Genomic DNA, 19413 nt, shown 5'->3' with positions numbered 1-19413 from the left:
TTCTGCACCATTTCCTTAACCCATTTTTCAATCTTCTGGGCAACTTATAGTTATTTTACACTCAAAGCACAGAGTAACATCTTTAGTTTAACTTTCCTATGACTTACAAGGCCTTACAGGACCTGGCTCCCTCCGGTCCCTTTAAACTATTTCCCTTCCTATTCTTTCCTTAGTGTCTGAACTCTGGCCCACTGGCTTCTGTTCAGATGTTCACACTCTACAGACTCTGTTGTGGCTTGGAATTGTCAGATCTTTGGCTCCTACCACCAGGAATATACCCTCTGCTTCTCTTTACCTGTCTGGCTCCTTCCCAGGATTCTAATCTCAGATGAAGTCTAAGGGACACAGAGACACTTCCCTCACTGCTTTGTGGGAGTTAGTCTCTCTCCTGCACCACCATTCTCCAGCACTTTCCTCTGGCCAGATTCAGTGATCTTGATGGAAGACCCACAGATACTGCAGTTCTGTATAGACAAGTGAAAGAGCAAAAGGTAGAGAATACTCAGTGGAATGTTCAAATTGGGACCTCAAAGCTTACTGAGGTTATTTCCTTAGGGGAAGGACAAGGACGATACTAACTGGGTCAATGTTCTGGGGAGTCCAGATAGCAACCACAACCTGCAGACCGCCCAGGCTTGTGAATATTACCTGCAGCTCTTAGTAAGAGATGGTTTAGATGTACCCATTCCCTTGAGTCCTGAGGTGAATCACTTTGTTGAACTGCAGTCCAAGGATTCCCAGGAATGCGATTTGTAGTCCTTGTGCCACCTCCTCCTACCCGAGGCAGGGGACCTTAAATGGGGCCAACTGGACTTGGACTATATATAGATCACTCTGAGCCCCTGATGTGCTTGCCCATCAGTGGGAGCCCACTTCCAGGACTTCAACGATAACTTTGTTATGTGTGCTTGGTGATGGGCAAGAGGCCTGTCCCTTACACCAAAGGTTGATATTTGAAAAAATTTTCTGTGCCCACAGGACCTCATCCAACATCTGGCTCAAATCTGGGAACCTGGCATTGAGGAAGGTCATTCTAGCTGCTGTGTAGAAAATATACTGGAGGTGAACTTGATGTCCAAGCTCCTAGGTGGTCCATGTGGCGTAGAACTCGAACACTCCCTATACCTGGTATACAGATACAGGTGACAAGTCCTGCTGGATACAGGTTCTATACACATTTGGTGGAATCCATTCCATTATGTTTACTAATTGCATGATTAAGATCTAGGAAATTTCTGTAAGGTTTTTCTTTTGGTTGTCTAACTTAAAATGCTGATGTGTCCTATGTAACAAATGATCTCTCAAGAGTCACCAAAGGGGTTGGCAGAGAAAACATGATTTGGGTTAGTTATTTTGTCCACCAAGTAGCCATTTCTCAGCCCCAGAAACCCAAAGTGCAAGGTGAGGCCCCCCCTCTAGCAAGGGCTTAGCTCTGCTGTTTGTATAACTTTGATTCCAAGATTCCTTCTTCATGTAACTGAAGCAAATTGGGGTTGAGTGAGCATGTGATAAGGACAGTGGTTAAATGGGTTAGATCCATTCTTTGCTCTTCTTGCTTTGACAGGCATTTAAGTCCCACTCCATTCTTCCTTATGTGAAAAGCCCGGGTGAGTCTAGGTGGGTGCCTGGTCTTGGACTGCAGTCATTTTAGAATGTCCCTTAGCCCAGCCCAGCCCAACCCAGCCTTCCCTCAGGCTCCAGATTCCTGACAGAAGGGATTTTATGTGCTGTTCATGTGATCATCAAGAGGAAATTTCTCTCAAGTTGTAGCAAACAGCCTTTCTGGAGAAGAGCATGCATTACCCATTCCCCACCTCCACCGGTGCCCCACACACCATGGCATTTTCCTACATCTGTGAATAAACCCAAGAGATCCTAAGTAAAACCAGTCCCTGGAATCACTTTGTCCTTCCACCATCCCCAGTGAATTAATCTCAGAATTCCATCTTGAAACAGAGGTTAAAAATCCGCTTTTAGTATCGTGCTGAGTGAAGTATTTCACATCATTATTTTAGTTTTAATATTAAAGACTAAACTCAAAGGTAATAGTAAATTCATAATACTCCAAAAATTTACTTTTGATAAAAGGCATTATTAGCAACTATTGCTATGTAACATTCATTTCCAAGGAGTTGGATGTTAGAACACACAGAGTTAAATTCAACCCTTGTCACTGAAGAAAAATCATCTTATTTCTCTTTGTGTTTACAAACTCTTCTTAACCATCTTCAAAGTTCTCCAAGCACTGACTTCAGAAAAACAAAAACAGAAAAACAGAAAAAAAAAAAAAATCTTGGCTAGTGGATAGCCAAGATGTATCTTCATAGAAAAAATTAATTTGACTTTAGTATACTTAAGTAAGGATATGACCTCTTCAGAACCAAAAACCTCCCTTTTCTTCCTTTAGGAAATTAACGGCTATAAAGAAATGTTTCAGTGAGAGAATATAAATTCACATAAACCACTGCAGTTCAATTTCTTATTCCAACGCCTTACTCCTGAAGGAGGTAGAAATATGAGAAAACAGCACATGTCATTCCTGAGCAAAAAGAGGAGTGAGGAGCCATAAATATAACAACTCTTAACTGATCAATTGACAACGGTAACTGAATCCACAGATAATTTCAAATTCTCATTTTGAAAAAGTTCTCCTTTTCAGAGATAAAATATAAAGAGTGAAAAAAAAAAAAGAGTAAAAATCCTTGGTAATTGGGCACCGGGGTGGCTCAGTTGGTCAAGCGACTGCCTTCGGCTCAGGTCATGATCCTGGAGTCCCAGGATCGAGTCCCATATCGGGCTCCCTGATCTGTGGGGAGTCTGCTTCTCCCTCTGACCCTCCCCCTTCTCATACTCTCTCTCATTCTCTCTCTCAAATAAAATAAAATCTTAAAAAAAAAAATCCTCAGTAATTGATAGACTGGATAGTCAGGTTTACAATCACCAAGGGTTGACTGGCAATACACTTTGTTATTAGGAAGCACTAACCAGGGTTTTTTGGAAAGGAGACTAAAACAGCCATACTACTGAGAAAGAAAGAATAAAGAAGGTATGTAGGGATAGTGAGAGTGAAATCTTTTGGTCCTCCCCCAATCTTCGAAATGTGCTGAAGTGTGACCAGGAAATAACAGTTAGCCCCTGGGCTCACAATAGAGGGGACATTGGCCTTCACTTACATTCAGGGCACTGTGGGGGAGCCATTCACTTCCTGTGGGGAAAGGGGAAGTGTGTGGTGCCCAGAGGAGAGCTCTTTGGTTGAGATTTTGAGCTCTGAGAAGTTCTCTATATATATGAAGAAGTGGAGACTTGAGTTCATCTTTGGGGAGGGCCTTTTCTTTGTTCTATGAAAAGCTACTCTAATGGGCCGTTGAGTGATAAGAACTGAAGCAAGTCTTCACCTAATGCAGTGTTTTGGGGGAAAACTGACATCACAGTGAATCAGAAAGCAGATATTCTAGAATTAGACTGAGCAGCCAAGTGAGCGGGTGTGTTAATAGTTGTGTAGAGTTGAGTTATGTTGTAATTTGGCATTGAAGTAAGTGTATTTGCCTAAATGAAGTAGCTCAGAGTTGTCCTAGACTCCAAATGAATATTTATTAAAATGGAAGTACATTATAGTGGTTTAAAATTAAAAAAAAAAATTAAAATAGGATTAAGAATCAGAAATCAAGATAATGGGAGCTCCTAAAGGCAGATGGAATGAATCATTATAATTTTTTTCTTGATTCCATTTCATCCATATAAGCAGAAATTTCTCCACAAAAATTTTGTGAAATATTGAATAACTCAGGGCTCATGATTCCTTTTAGAGTTTTGCCCCTTCACAAAATAAAACATTTTTTAGGATCTTAGAAGGCACTTAAGTACTCGTTGATTGGGTGAGATTTCATTTGCTAGAAAAGAGTTTAGTTCAAGTTCATCTAAAAAGTCCTTGAGAAATGAAGGTACCATTCTAGGTACACACTCTAATTTGATAGAGAGGCACTAGCTATAGGATTCTAAGTTTCCATCCTTTAAATCAGTGGAAGAAAGAAAATCCAGGCTCTTCAGCTTAGCTTTTGCATCATCAATAAACTCCCTGGAGGCTTTCTGCAGTGGAGGCCGGGGTGGTCCCATTGGAATCCCAGAGACCAGAGTCATGATGGCTTTGGTCTGCGACACTCCAAAACCTAGATGGGAAAAATAAATAAGGAAATGTGACTGGGACCATCCACTTTGCCACAAACATCCTAAAGAAGAGATCATATACTAGTGACTTCTATGATAGGATAAGGTGGAAGTAAAAGAGGGGAACATTTCTTATCACTATGGCAGACTGAGCAGACATAGGAATCCCTCTTCCTGCCTCGAACATATAGAAAAGCTGGAAAATTTTTGACAAATTGACAAACTGTAAAACAAAACAAAGGAAGACTCTAAGTCAACCTCAAAAGCAAGAAGGAGGGACCGAAGGTACCAGGAACAAAGAGGTCAGTGTGGTGAGTTGCTGAAGCCAAGTGGTCCATGAGGATAATCTGATTCAGGGATATATGACTGTGGATCAAATGATGCAGGACTTCATCACTAAGACAGAATTTAGTTCAATCACATCTAAGAAGTCCCTGAGAAATGCACTCCTTAAGATGCTGCTCTTTTAGAGCTCATGTTCTAAAGCTGGGGCAGGAATGCAAGATGAAGCCTTGGGTCTGTGCAGAGCAGGGGGCTGAAATTAAATGCCCTATATAAAACTGGTAGTCAGCCTTCTATGAAAGGCAATAGAAGAAAACCTGGCCTGCTGGCCTGGGGATAGAGAGGCATGGAAGCTTGACTTCTTCCAGGCTGTGGATGGAAAAAGATCTTACGAAAGAAACCCCAAGCCTATGCCATCTATGAATCTGGATCCATATTTGCGTTAGGCACTTGTTGTAAAAATTGGACTAAGAAATTAACCTAAAAACTCGTTAGAATTGGTGAAACTATAGTGTCCAACAGAGGCAAATGTAAAACCACTTGTTAGGACACCTTATAACCTAGAGCACAATGGATTCTCCAGAAAACAACAGTCTCTGAAGACAAATTCAAAGTTAAAAATTACAAAACACATGAGAAAAAGAAGCTGCACAAGAGCTTGCAAATGCACAACTGACAAATCCCACATCCTGAGAACAGATGATACACAATTCTGAAAGAGACCTCACAGAGATAAAGGAGGAATAGAAGCCATAGGCTAAGAGAAGGGCATATAAATAAAGTACAGGAAAATCTGGAAAAACAAATACTAGAAATGAAAAAAAATATATATTCAATGAAATGAAATAGTAGAAAACAGAGCTGAGGATAGAATTAGGGATGTTGAAGGTAGATCTAAGGAAACAATACAGCAGAAAGAGAAAGGTATTTGTTTTAACTGGCTATGGTTTTTGGATCCAAGATATGAGAAGTAACTTTCTTTTGCTAAGCTAATAGTAACAACTAAGTATCTGGAAGGAAAATACTAGCATGACCAAAGATACAGAGTATAGTTTGGTGAATGCAAAATGGCCCTTCCAGGCTTATTACAAATGGCAGAATAGGGAGCTACCCTCATAATAAGACTACAAGTTTATTTAAAAAAAAATTTTTTTTTTAAAGATTTTATTTATTTATTTGAGAGAGAGAGAATGAAAGACAGAGAGCAAGAGAGGGAGGAGGGTCAGAGGGAGAAGTAGACTCCCCGTTGAGCAGGGAGCCCGATGCGGGACTCGATCCCGGGACTCCAGGATCGTGACCTGAGCTGAAGGCAGTCGCTTAACCAACTGAGCCACCCAGGCGCCCCAAGACTACAAGTTTATTAAGATAAGTCTCTCCTTGCCTAAACCATGAAAGCTCCAACCTGCCAAAGAAGTCTGAAATGATTTCTTTAAAGATATATTCTTTTAAATCATAAAAATTATCTACAAGAGTCCACTTTATATTATGTATGTATGTATGTATGTATGTATGTATGTATGTATGTATGTAGCTATCTATCTATGGGGGGGAGGGCAGAGAGAGAGAGAATCTTAAGTAGACTCCAGGCCCAGCATGGAGCCCAATGCAAGGCTCGATCTCATGACACTGAGATCATGACCTAAGCTGAAATGGAGTTGGACGCTTAACCAACTGAGCCACCCTGGTGCCCCGAGTCCACTTTTAAAATGCAAATATTCTGGCAAGAGAGTAAATTCTTTCAGCTAATATCTTAGAGCTATATTTGGCAAAAATGTTGCAGTCTCACTGCTGGTATACAGAATGATCTTATATATACACGGGTACACTTTTAGTTCTAATTTTAATAGTTCAATATTTATTTAATTCACCTTAGGAACATAAAAAACTATCACACCAAACCCCCAATTTTGTGAAAAGTATTGTTTAGGACAAGGGAGTAATAATAGGTAATTAATGATACTTGTGGCACATAAATATGACAGAAATTGTGAAAGTGAAAAGCAGATGGGAAACACTGTCTTTAAAGAATTAAGAGAGCTCGCAGACGACCCTGCAAGAATGCGGGCCATACCACATAATGGGTGCTTGGGGCTCGGGAGGAGTTGCCATGATAAGGTAGAACGGCTCTGAAAGGGAGGTGGGAGGTCTGCCAAGAATAAACTTAAAGCTTTTCCTGGACTTGACCCAGGTTCTCATGAAGCACCAATCTCCTCAGAAGTGGGGTGAATGGTGGCTTTTGTCATTTGTGATGGGATAATATTTAAGCGACTCTGAGAAGGCTTCTCTATGCAAATTCACTATATTTCCCTCAAATTTTCTTTGTCATATTATCCAAACCTCCATCCATTTGAGCTTACTTATGTTAATAAACTCTTTTTACAGTGCAAATACTCTTGGGAGAGCTGTCAGTCATTCACAATTTAGTAAGATCTATATTCAGACTGCCTTCCTCCAAGCACTCAGGCTGAAATCAGCCACGGTGTGGTAGAATTTTAATGAGCAGAGGCAAGTACAGGGAGTGAGTGCTGAGAAGGATCAAATGATGGTGTGCAGAGTGGGAAGGCAAGCAAAGTGCTAAGATTGAGGAACAAGAATTGTAGAAGGGTGCCAACTAGATTTACTTCACCACTTTATAGGGTTGGCCCTGAGGCTAGTATTGGAAATAAAACTCTGCTTGCAACAGAACATTGAAAGGTGTCCTTGTTGAACCCTCACGGAAAGTGACAGTGTACCATTTCCTTCAAACTCACAGCAGACAAAGTAGAAAACTTACCGAGTTTGAGCACAAAGTTGATAAATCTCTGAATACAAAACTGGAAAGGAAAAAACAAATCTACAGTCAGTATTACATAAGCTGTGATAACAATTCAGAAATTTTGGAGGTCAAAGGACAGAAACCCCAAACAAAAAAGCCCAACACCTTAGTTTTCTGAAGGCCTGTCAGAGTGGAGAAAAACAGCTAAGTGAGGATGGTTGAGATCCATCCAGGATAAGGTAGGATCTTTTTATACATGTGAGCTTTATAAAAAGGGGCCATGAGAAAAGAGGTGCCAAAGATAGAATTGTACAGTAAAGAAAGGGGTAGGCACCCTTCATCCATCTAGCCAACCCTTACCCAACTAAACTTATCAGCTAGAGAGGTTGTTTTCAAACTGGGGTATGCTAACTTCTGAGGTACTCTCTAAGGGGCACTTAGCAAGGCTAAGATTTATGGGAATAAATAATTTCTAGATCCTTAACTTCCATAAGTGCTATTTTTCTAAAACTGATGAGACTAAGAATTTGCATGGAGGTGCAGATTGTTCTTTTAGATTTCCTCCTCATAAGTGCTTCTTTTCCCACTTTTGAAAAAAATAAAGACGTATCTCCTGTATCACTGCCTTGGGACACCTCTGGGAACCAAATAAAGGAGCAGATCAAAATATTGGTATTGGCATCGACAGAGTGACAAAGCGATTCCTCTAATTAATGGGTAACATGTCCTCTAAAAAATCATAGGGCTTTCAACTTTTTGCTTTCAACATCGCTTTCAATGTTGCTACTCAGGCTGTCAGCTGAAAGTCACTAACGCATTCTGTGATTTTTAACACAACTCAAAAAACTGTTCAAAGAATTGAGTGACATTGCTATAACAATTTCTTCTATTCTTACTACTAATTTATATGAACAGGGTTTCATAGCATTTATTTCTCTAAAAACAAAAAACAGAAATAGTATCGCTGCTGAAATGTAACTCATCCTAGCATTAAGTAATATTCATCCATGAATTCGTGAACTAATTCATAAAGGCAGACTCCCATCCATTTCATTAAGAGATGCATTTTCGATGACATTTTATGTTGTTTTAACCAATTACATACAGTCTAGTAACAAAAAATTCAGTACAGAATGAAATTTTAACACCCAGAGCCTTAAAAACATATATGTATACATTCTTTTTTCCCCTCTCACACAAACTAGTATATTACATTCTCAACTCTGTCCTCCACTGCTTTTGCACACTTAATAGGTCATGGAGTCTTTCCAGATCTGTACACAGAAAATGATCTCATCCTTTTAAGGGCTGCATATAACTCCATTGCATAACTCAAACATAATGTTTTTTAACCATTTCCTTATGGATGGATAGTTGGGTTGTTTCTGTCTTTTGCTCTTATAAACAATGTAGTCTGGAACATCTCTGTATGCTTGTCATTTCACTTATGTAAATATAACAGATGGCGTTTGAGTCCATGAGAATGAATAAATTCTGCCCTGACTTTTTGCTGGTCTGCTTCTTCACCTGACTGCAAATTCCTTTACAGCAGAGACCAGCTTGACTGAAGTTACGCACTTGGCTCAGCCCTTGGCATATGAATAAAGGAGTCAATGAGACCCACTCACACTAGCCTTCTGTAAGAAAAGCCAGAGAATGTGGTAAACTACATTCCTCACCAATACCATTTTGAGAGGGATGACTTATTTGTGTGGGACTAATGGGAGGAAAATAGATGGAAATGGGACCAGTCAATAAAAGAAGCTGCTGAATTGAAGGGCTCCTCTCAGGGCTGTTTTACTATCTATTCGGTCCTATGGTTTTCCTGTCATACAACTCAGAACAGGCTGGAATTTTCAGAACCTGCTCCAATCTCGCTTATGCCTTTCACTCCCACTTATTTCCCTGGGATACTCCACTTAGCTACTTTTACTATCTTGAAAATCCCTGGGCCTCTTGGCCTCTGAAAAGTCCTTCTCTTGTGCCTATGCTGTTTCTTTCCACCTCATTCCACTTACCTCAAGCACACATATTACCCAGCTGCGAGATTGGTTCTGCCCTTCATGAGGCTCTCCATTCTCTGGACAGCTAGCCTGCCCTCGGTGTAACATTAACGGCAGCCGCCATTTCCCCTGGGGTCTTCCCTGTAACACATCAGCTCCTGCGGCTTTTCTCTTCCTCTCTCCAAGCCAGTGTCTCCTTTTAGATCGCTCACTCGGCTCTTGTTTCTGCCTGGTAGATGCTTCCAATTCTCAGCACATGGCAGGTGAAGATGACTGACCTGCTCTGACTTTGGATTAAGTCTCCCCATTTTGGGTTACCAGCTTCACAGCTTCTTCATATACTCTGGAGACTTGGGTGTGAAGTCCTCAAGGGGATGGCATGGGTCATTTCCCCAGAAATCTATCACTATTATTTTATAGTCACAAACATACTTTGAACACAGAGTAAAAATATGATCCTTTCTAGGAGGAACAGAGAGAGAAGTCATTCCCGTATGGGGCCTGTCCTGATTAGACATGTAGGGAACATAGACAATGGGGACAGGTTTGGCTCTAAACAAGAACAGGTAAGAAGCAGGAGAAAAGTAAAGAAAGAAGCAGCAAGGCAATTTTAACGAGGGCAGGTGTGCTAGGAGTGCTGATGAGAGAGAATAAGAATTATCCAGTGGGAAAGAAAAGTTAACCTGATGGTTCAGGGCTGAAGAGAAGTCCTTTCGTTCGAAAGCCTCCAACATCTGGTTTGTCTTTTTTCCCATGTAGTTATAGGTACTGGAAAGAAAACAGCACACACTGCAGTATCAGTAACTCAGCGGGAGAAGTCTAGATCTTCAAATCCCTTTGATGCCTAAAAGGGAAAAATACACCAGGCCTCCCAGAAGTCTGTTTTTTGGCCCTAATCTATTAGAGATCAGGTGTCTTCACTTCTGAGTTATCCAGCGACAATAAGCAGTGCCAAGAGGAGGCACAGAATACCAAAGGGGATAAAGGAAAGGAAGAAAAGTCGGAAAAGGATAAAGTTAGAAAAAAGGGGAAAAAGTTAGAGATGGAGGTGTATTTGGTAGGGAATAACAGAGGCCAACACCTGCCCCAGGGCACGTGCACAGGCACGAAGCTAGATTCGAACTGTGGGTAAAACGTAGTATCTGAGGTGAGGCCTAAAGCCTTATGCCGAGGAACTAGGTGAATGGGGTAAATCCCAGCAGATTATCTGAGTTCTCTGCCAGTTTATATATTACCTGTAATATATATGCTTATACAATTTATATATTACCTAGAGATTACTTTCTAATAATAATAATAATAAAGATGATAATAAAATGAGAGATCATTTATTGTCTCTTGTGTTCCAGGTGCTTGACATAAATCATGTCTAATCCCCTCAAATCCCTGGCTTCTGTTTGGTTGTGAAGAAACTATGACTTAAAGAAGGCCACACAATTGGGGCAAAGGCTTTCATCCCTTCATGCTGCTATCTACTACAATTCAGCACAAATGAAAGTGAAAATAAGTTATTTGATCTGATAAAATGTGGACTTAAAAAAATAATATCCAGGGGCACCTGAGTGGCTCAGTCGCTAGGCACCTGCCTCCAGCTCAGGTCATGGTCCCAGGGTCCCGGGATCGAGCCCCGCATCGGGCTCCCTGCTCCGCGGGAGGCCTGCTTCTCCCTCTCCCACTCCCCCTGCTTGTGTTCCCTCTCTCGCTGTCTCTCTGCCAAATAAATAAATAAAATCTTGAAAAAAAATATAATATCCAACTCTACCAGTAAAGACAAATACCTCAGACTAATCACTGAATTCTTAGAGAAATCAGCAAGGTAGAAGTTTACAGAAATTCTTAACAAGGATGTTTCCGCAGTTTCTAGCAACTTCTCATATAGTAAGTCAGTCTCAGAAAAATATATTTATCTTGATGTACCAAGAACAGAATGTTGTTGGTCCTTCACATGGAGACCCTGGACTGAACAGCAAGGGATTCCAAGAACGTGAAGTTCACATTATCTTCTGGTAAAAAAGTAAGGAAAAAATATAATACAATAGCTGAGATAAGTCCCTTATGGATGTGAAACACCCCTAAATCACAATATGCCGGAGGAGTTTCAGAATACTAAAATTCAAATTCTAGGGGTCTTAGGCATATTTAGTTAGAGAGAAATGTAATTATAATTAAGAAGAAATAAAGTCTAACGAAATGTACTTTGCTTATAGATTATGTTGACAAAATTAAAATGCCTAGTATGGAGGCCAAAAAACAAAAGTCAAAAAAGTAAGAATTTCTGGGGGAAAAGAAAGTAAGAATTTCATGGTCAGCAGATCCCAGGCATTCAGGTTCCCATGGTAGAAATGTCCCTGTAGTGACAATGGATGTTGCAGGACGTCACCATCCTGGCTTGGTGAATAAGCCATTGAGATCATCCAACTTACTTATTCTTCATCAAAGCCATGCTCACCAAGACATGTTATCAACACTACTTTGCTTCTCCTACACTTTTCCTATATGGAGGTAATGCACTTTCAGTTAACACGAATATTTCACTCAATCCCTTGCAGGCATATTTCTAATGAATTAGGTAAACATGTGCAGTGGACATGCTAATCGAATTGCCTGCCTCTGCCTGAGTAGGCATCAGGCCATGTATGTCTATTTAGCTGGCTGCAGCTGATTGGACTTAGGTAAGCCCAACAGGCAGTGCTATCTAGTGATATCCTGAGATGAGATTCACAACCGGGCAGCCACGATTGGCCATGTGCATGCTGAAGCATAGAGAGCGCACCTGGAGAGCAAGAGAGGGAAAGAGAGAGGTATGCAGAGAGACGCAGGGGTGAGAGTCTCCAGAGGACCACAGATGGAGAACGATCTGTCCTGGCTGTTGAGCATTTTGCAGGCCTGGGTTCTCATCTTCTCTGAGGCCTGGCTGCATTTCCTCCTCTTGAGTTTTACCCAATCTCCCAGTAGTTTATAATAATGTGTCTTCTTCCGCATTAGCTACTTTCAGTGGGTTCCTCTTATTAATAACTAAGTAATTTCTGACAAATTCTGTGCATGCTCTTAGCTCATGTGCCTCACCTCTAATTGCAACAGATGCTTCTAAAAACAGTGACTGAGTTGCTAACAAACTGCTAAGCTCTACTTAATTCCTTTTTGCTGAAAGACTGGGGGAAAGAAAGGCAGCTTTCATTAGAAAAGGCATCCATGCAAGAAGTATAACCACATAGGCAGTGAATGCCTCCATGGGGGGACTTTACATTTATAACCGTGTGGAAAAACGAGTCAGGCTTACCTACCCACTGCTCCAGTCGCTCCCATCACCAGGGCACTCAATAGTTGCTAAGCAAAAACAGACACAGGGTATTCACTTTTAGGAAAAAGAGTAAGAGAAAAAAAATGTTGCTATCTAAATAGCTTTACAAATTGTTCTGGAGGGCAACGAACCTGCTGGGACAGGCCAGTGGGCGACTTACCTCATCCACCCCAAAAAGGAAAGCAAACTGTTGCTGGCGATTCTGATCAACACATTGCCCGAAGTCTAAGAGATCGGTGTCACTGAACTTCAGCCCTTGGAAGGTGGGGATCTTATCCTGAATCCCGTCCAACAATTCCTCAGCACGAACTGCTCAAAACAGAAAATGCCTCACGAATCTGCACCCCTCCAGAAAATGTCAAATCCCGTCTTGTAGAGCCCCTCACATCTGTGCTGAGTGCCAGGGGCTGTTCTCAGCTGGACGTCCCTTGCCCTCACTTAGGAGTTCCTATGTACTCATCAAATTTCAGCCCCCACGCTTCCATTCCTCGAAGACAACAGATGAACTTTTCCAAAGCACAACTTCTATTTTTTTTTTCTTTTAAGGAAGTAGAAAGGAATCGTATCTAAAAAATAATCTCCTAAGAAATCTCATCTAATTTTAACAATCTCCTTTCTGGAGAAGCATAGTAACAATAAAAGAAAAGTCAAAAGGAGGGACACCTGGGTGGCTCAGTCAGTTAAGCGTCTGCCTTGGCTCAGGTCATGATCCCATAAATTTTAAAAATCTTAAAAAAAAAAAAAGAAAGAAAGAAAGAAAGCCAAAAGAAAAGTGAGGAGGGATCAGAGTACCTTCCTATGTACCAGGCACTGAGAATACAGTAGAGGACAAGGTAGACACAGCCTTCGTCCTTACGGGGCTTATAGGCTTGTGTCTTCTCATACAAGACACAAGGTGTCTGCTAGAAAAGCATCTTTCACACTTAAAAACGTTCATTATAAGGTAGTGTCAATGATTGATAAGAGGGACTTATTTTTGATAAGACTGACTTATTTTGGAGCCAATCCGAACCATCCGGTGAATAGTTTTATGCTTTTGTGACACAGGGTGGAGTGCGATGGAGTGGGAGTTTCTTAGCGAAACAGGGTAAGATGTGAGAGATGGAGGGAAAGAAACATGGAAAGAAGCAGTACTTACTCTTTACCCCTGTCAAGGCCGGAATGTGATAATAATAAAATGGCAATGCTGGGGCGGCAGTAGCTACCTCCTTTAGGAAATTAATCAAGATATCTGAAAGAATAGCAGGACAAGCCATGGTGTGAACAAGTATAAAACACTGGCTTTCCCTGGTAAAAAAAAACTAACCATCTATTGAAATGCAACCATCCCTCTCAGAAGCTGAAAATTCTTGATCCCTCTCAGTCATCCCTGAGATCGATACTGCAATGTCTTTGCAACACTTCATTCAAAGGTTTATTTTCCTTTCTGTAGAAAGGCCAAAATAAGATGATCACTTTCCTGCTGTCCTTAAATACTATTATAAAACTGGTGCAGGGCGCTTGGGTGGCTCAGTTGGTTAAGCAACTGTCTTCGGCTCAGGTCATGATCCTGGAGTCCCGGGATCGAGTCCCGCATCGGGCTCCCTGCTCAGCGGGGAGTCTGCTTCTCCCTCTGACCCTCCCCCCTCTCATGTGCTCTCTCTCATTCTCTCTCTTTCAAATAAATAAATACAATCTTTAAAAAAAAAAAAAACTGGTGCAAACCTTCCCACATATTAAGAGAAGTTCTTGAAATACTCTTATCAAAGCCAGAAGCCCGTTGGTTGGACTCCTGTGCTCTTACCCCAAAAGGGCTAAATGTGGTCAGTGAACAAGGAATTTGCATTAGGATCAGAATCATCAAGTTGTAACTGAGAAAATTCTACAACAAAAAGATAAACATTTGCTCAAAGAGGGAAGTTAGAAGAATAGTGGCACACCTCACAATAATTCAACCAGAGGTTGGCACTTTTCCCATTTGGGGAGAAATCCAGATATAGCAGAAGAGAATTCATTCTAGTTTACTGAGGATTTGCAATTTCCTACATCATCCTCCGTGAGCTTTCACTGCGACATTACTGCAGAGGATAAATAAATCCAGCAGACTTGCTTACACTGGAGAGTGGGGGAGAAAATACTTCATCTGAATACTGTGATGATGTACTCTGTGATAAATATTTGACAAAAATATTATGAATAACTCATTATCTTTCCTTTGTCTGTCTTTTTGGGAAACGTATTCACGTAAAATTTTTATAACCATGTGAAAAAACTTTTAAAATGTTCATTCTCAATTCCCAAGATGGCAGTATTTAAATTACTTATCCTATATTGACAATTATTTTCTCTCTACCAATAATCGATGGTATTTCATGATAATTTTGACCCAATTACATTTAGCTATGAATTTATTTAATCATGCATGCAATCATGGATTGTCTGTTTTCAATCCTTTCAAAATCTGTATTCCTTCATTTGCTAATCAGAAGGATTAAAAAGACTCAGTATACTTGGAAACCACAAAAGTTTCCGTAGAGAAAGCAGAGAAGGAGAAAGCAATTAACTTGGTAATTTGGAAGACCATGGATCTTTCTCTGAAATCTCCCTCAAATTCATTACTGACTCAACCTTGAATAGAACATGTCTCAAGATGCCCACCACTTATATTCCTTTTTTGAGAAAAATGATCCCATGCTTTGCCATGTAACTCTGACTCCCTACACAACTGACTAGATTAGGGGTGGACGCCTGACCCAACACAGGTACCTGTACGTTGACCTGGGGCTTGGTGGATGACCCAATCAGATTACTTGGCAAAAGAGTTGACTTCTTAAAGGAGTCTTTTCTTGTATGGATCCAGGGAGACCAAATATTCTGGACAGCTACTGTACCACTGCAACTTCACTCCCACAGAAGTCCATACAACTTTACTTTCAGGAGGTCAGCATGACCATTTTGAATGAAGGCAAAAAGAAGTGGACCACACGAGGCACTGTGTATTTAGACTATTTGCTTACCTTTGTTCCTTGGCTTGAGAAAGAAAGGTGCAATGACGGCGATGCCATCAGCTCCTATTTCTGCTGCATGTCGGGCCTTTAAAAGAAGAAAGAAGACCATTGGGTTTGGTGACAATTTAGATGTCTGTGGGTTGGGGGGTGGTTTCCCCACATCAACAGGCAATTCTCTGATACCAGCTGCATGTCCTGCAATTCTATTCAACTCTGATACTATCTACCTGGAGACAGTCAGATTGCACAGGTTCAGGGCTCCATCTGACAAGACTACCCCGCTTCCCTGAACTTTAGATGCTAGTCACAAGCCTAGGTCATCACCTGTGTTCCTGACCGACTGGCTACAGAGTTGGAGGTTCTCATAATCCCCTCCTTGGGTCACTTAATTTGCTAGACTGGCTCACAGAACTCGGAGGAACATCTTACTTACTAGGCCACCAGTTTAGTATAAGAAGATATTAACTCAGGAACAGCCAGATGGAAGAGATGCCTAAGGCAAGGTATGGAGATAGGGCTTGTAGTTTCCATGTGTTCCACTCTCCCCAAATCTCCACATGTTCACCAACCTGGGAGCTCTCTGAAACCTGCCCTTTTGGGTTTTAATGGAGGCCTCACTACATAGGCATGGTTGATTAAATCACTGGCCACCGGTTGCATATAATATATTTGAATCATTTGTTTAGCACTCCATTAGGACAAGAGTAGAAGGATAACCTTAGCTGAAAATAAGAAAAAAGGAAACAGCTAAGAGACAGTTGATGGCAGTGCCCAAACATCATCCAATGGAGTTATGGCTAAGCAGATGCCAAATTATAGTCTCATTGGCAAGATTATCCCCACAGTAGGGGATTATCCCTATAGAAGGGGATTATCTCTGTCCTAAGATTATCTCTACACTATTCTAGTGTTCAGCTCAATGGATGACAACCTTCCACGTCATGACGATATTTTAAAATTTATATCACACATAGGAAAAGAAAGCAATTAAAAAGAGATGAAAACAGGGGCGCCTGGGTGGCTCAGTCATTGAGCATCTGCCTTCGGCTCAGGTCATGATCCCAGGGTCCTGGGATCGAGCCCCACATCGGGCTCCCTGCTCAGCGGGAGGCCTGCTTCTCCCTCTCCCACTCCCCCTGCTTGTGTTCCTACTCTCGCTCTCTCTGTGTCAAATAAATAAAATCTTTAAAAAAAAAAAAAGAGATGAAAACAAATTTCCTACATCATACTACCTTAATCGAAAGGCCTACTGAAAGAAGAACAAATGACGCATAAGAAGAATAAATCAAGTCTCCACGTTCTGATTCTAGGCTTATTAAGCAACCACTTAGCAATATGCCTTCCCTTGTGGCTTACCTAAGAGTACTGAATTGCAATTCTGCAAATATATATATATCCCATTTCTAAATTCAGTAATAGGAAAAACAAAACCCATCAAGAAGATGTTGGGGCTAGATCAAGTCATTGTAATCTTGGAAATCAGAATATATAAATTCTGAAAACATGGTTAATTTAGTAGTGGTCCAGGTTCTGGGCCTGCTGGTAAATACCTCAACACTTTCGAGCTTTCTTTTTTTACCCAATTCACAAAGTCCTCAAAACCACCAGGTCATGTACTTTTCTGCCAGAAACTTTAACTCCTTCCATTCCTGGCCTTTGCTCTACCTAATCTGCTAATCTCTAAACCTGGAGCAATCCAATTGTTCGTGTTCTTGAACCTATGTCCTGGTTGAAGACTATACCTAGAAAGAAATTTTCATAACTTAGTTGAATGGTGGTAAGACAGATTTATGACTTACAACTTCATTTGGTTTTTTAGCACCATTGGGCAATCCTTTTTAAAAAATTAACTAATTAGGGGTGGCTGGCTGGCTCGGTAGAGCATGTGACTCTTGATGTCAGGGCCATGAGTTCAAAACCCATGTTGGGCGTAGAGCTTACTTTGAAAAAAAATTTTTTTAAATTGTGACGAAACCACATAAAATTTACCACCTTAATCATTTTTAAGTGTACAGTTCAGTAGTTTTAAGTATATTCACATTGTTATAAAACAGATCTCTAGAACTTTTCATCTTGCAAATCTGGAACTCTATACCCATTAAATAATTCTTCCTCTCTGCCTCTAGCCCGTGGCAACTACCATTCTACTTCCTGTTTTTACGAATTTGACTACTTTAGATACCTCATTTCAGAGGAATCATATAGTATTTGTCTTTTAGTGACTGGCTTATTTTATTTAATATAATGTCCTCAAAGAGTTTCACCTATATTATAGCAGGTGACAGGATGGATTCCTTTCCTTTTTAAGGCTGAATAATATTCCATTGTATTGTTAAAAAGAAAACCACAGGACCCAAATGGAGTACTTATATTAAGGATCCATGTCAGCAAACCAAGACTTAATACCTAACCTGACTTCAGTTTCAATCCTCCCAGGAATGTAACCTTTAAACTGTCAACGTGGAATTTCCTGGTCAGCCCTAGGAAATTTATTGTCAGGCCCATACCATTGCCCTTAGGAGGGCGACCTTGCTTAAAACAATGTGTTCTTTGCTAATAATTTCCTTTTTCTTGCTCCCTCTCTGTCTTTTGCCTTTCCTTTTCCACAGCTCGATAGAGCTCCTTTCTATTTGCTAGATTGGATGCTGCTGGATTCATTCAATAAAGCCAATTTGATCTTTTAAATTACTCATTTGTATTTTTGTCCTTTAATAGTACGTATATACCATATTTTGTTTATCTATTTATCCACTGATGGGCATTTGGGTTGCTTTCACCTCTTTCTATTGTAAATAATGCTGATAAGAACATGGGTGGGGACAATCTTCCTGTGCTTCAGTTTTCCCTCCCATTTTCCTGGGCAGTGATTCTCAATTTTTACTGCTCTTCATCTTTGAACCCCATCTTCCATCTCCTTCATGCCCAGCAGATGGCTTTGCCTTTTGCTTCTTAGAAAAACTGAGGTTGGCTCAAGTTCTTCTCCCTACTTGCAAACTGAGCTACCTCTATACCCACCCCTCGGAGGAAGACGGGCCTCTGTCTCCTACTCAAAACTCTGCTACAGAAGTTATCACCTCGGGCTACTCTCATTATGGCTCTGTGCCTGCTTCTGGATGGTGAACTCTGAGGTCCCACACCTCATATTCCCCAGTGATAGCACCCAATATATAGCAAAAATGGTATTGAGTTTAACTTCAGCATAAAAAAGGAGCCCCTTCCCTTATATGGAATTTAAAAAAAAACCAAAACAAATGAACAAATAAACAAAAAACCAGAAACAGACTCAGAGAACAAACTGGTAGTTGCCAGTGGAGGGAGGGCAAAATAGGTGAAGGGGATTAAGAGGTACAAACTTTTAGTTATAAAATAAACAAGTCACAGAGATGAAAGGTATAGCATAGAGAATGTAGTCAATAATATTGTAATAACATTGTATGGTGACAGATGGAGATTACACTTATCCTGGTGGGCACTGAGTAATGCACAGAATTATCGATTCACCATGTCGTACACCTAAAATGAATATAACATTGTATACCATCATCCATGCTCTAATAATAAAAGGAAGAGGAGGCCCCTTGAGTGGTCTCTCCCAGATGGACCTACATACCTACCAGTTCTTGTGAATCTTTCAAGCTCAGGGCTCCTACATGAATTACCACCTGATCCAACCTGCAAAAGAGAAAAGGCTGTTGCATCACTTGGAAGTTTACAGTAACATGGAAGGAAGGGCTGAACTACTCTGGTTTGTACTGGTTTTGGCAGTTAATTAATGTCCTGCTAATCTCAACCTCAAAACTATTAAATTCTATAGTGGTTTATTTAAAATGAATCTAATAGGGGATTAAAAAAAATGTCCAGGGAGTAAAATTTAAGGTCTAACCAAGCAAAATTTTGAAGCCAAGAGTCAATCAGTATTTG

General features: G+C 40.7%; 1 protein-coding gene across 10 annotated transcripts in view; it reads right to left on the bottom strand.

Moving 5' to 3' along the window:
• NPL (N-acetylneuraminate pyruvate lyase) overlaps positions 1-19413 on the bottom strand; it is a 37875-nt gene continuing 18462 nt past the window's right edge. For 5 of the 10 annotated variants that reach the window (XM_035010591.1, XM_035010592.1, XM_035010588.1 and 2 more), the window contains 8 exons: positions 19107-19164; positions 15502-15577; positions 13644-13736; positions 12666-12814; positions 12485-12531; positions 9888-9972; positions 7220-7259; positions 3851-4166 (listed from right to left, as the gene is read on the bottom strand). In XM_035010591.1, the coding sequence (XP_034866482.1) occupies positions 3982-4166; positions 7220-7259; positions 9888-9972; positions 12485-12531; positions 12666-12814; positions 13644-13736; positions 15502-15577; positions 19107-19164 (733 nt within the window). In that variant the 3' untranslated portion in view covers positions 3851-3981. Of the gene's footprint in view, positions 465-3850; positions 4167-7219; positions 7260-9887; positions 9973-12484; positions 12532-12665; positions 12815-13643; positions 13737-15501; positions 15578-19106; positions 19165-19413 lie in introns of those variants that run through there. The other 5 variants (XM_035010593.1, XM_035010594.1, XM_035010597.1 and 2 more) reach the window with 5 other exon arrangements.

Source organism: Mirounga leonina, unplaced genomic scaffold, assembly GCF_011800145.1.
Source record: "Mirounga leonina isolate KUSES-001 unplaced genomic scaffold, KU_Mleo_1.0 Mir_154, whole genome shotgun sequence".
Lineage (NCBI taxonomy): Eukaryota > Metazoa > Chordata > Mammalia > Carnivora > Phocidae > Mirounga > Mirounga leonina.
This window is presented reverse-complemented; position numbering and strand designations above follow the sequence as displayed.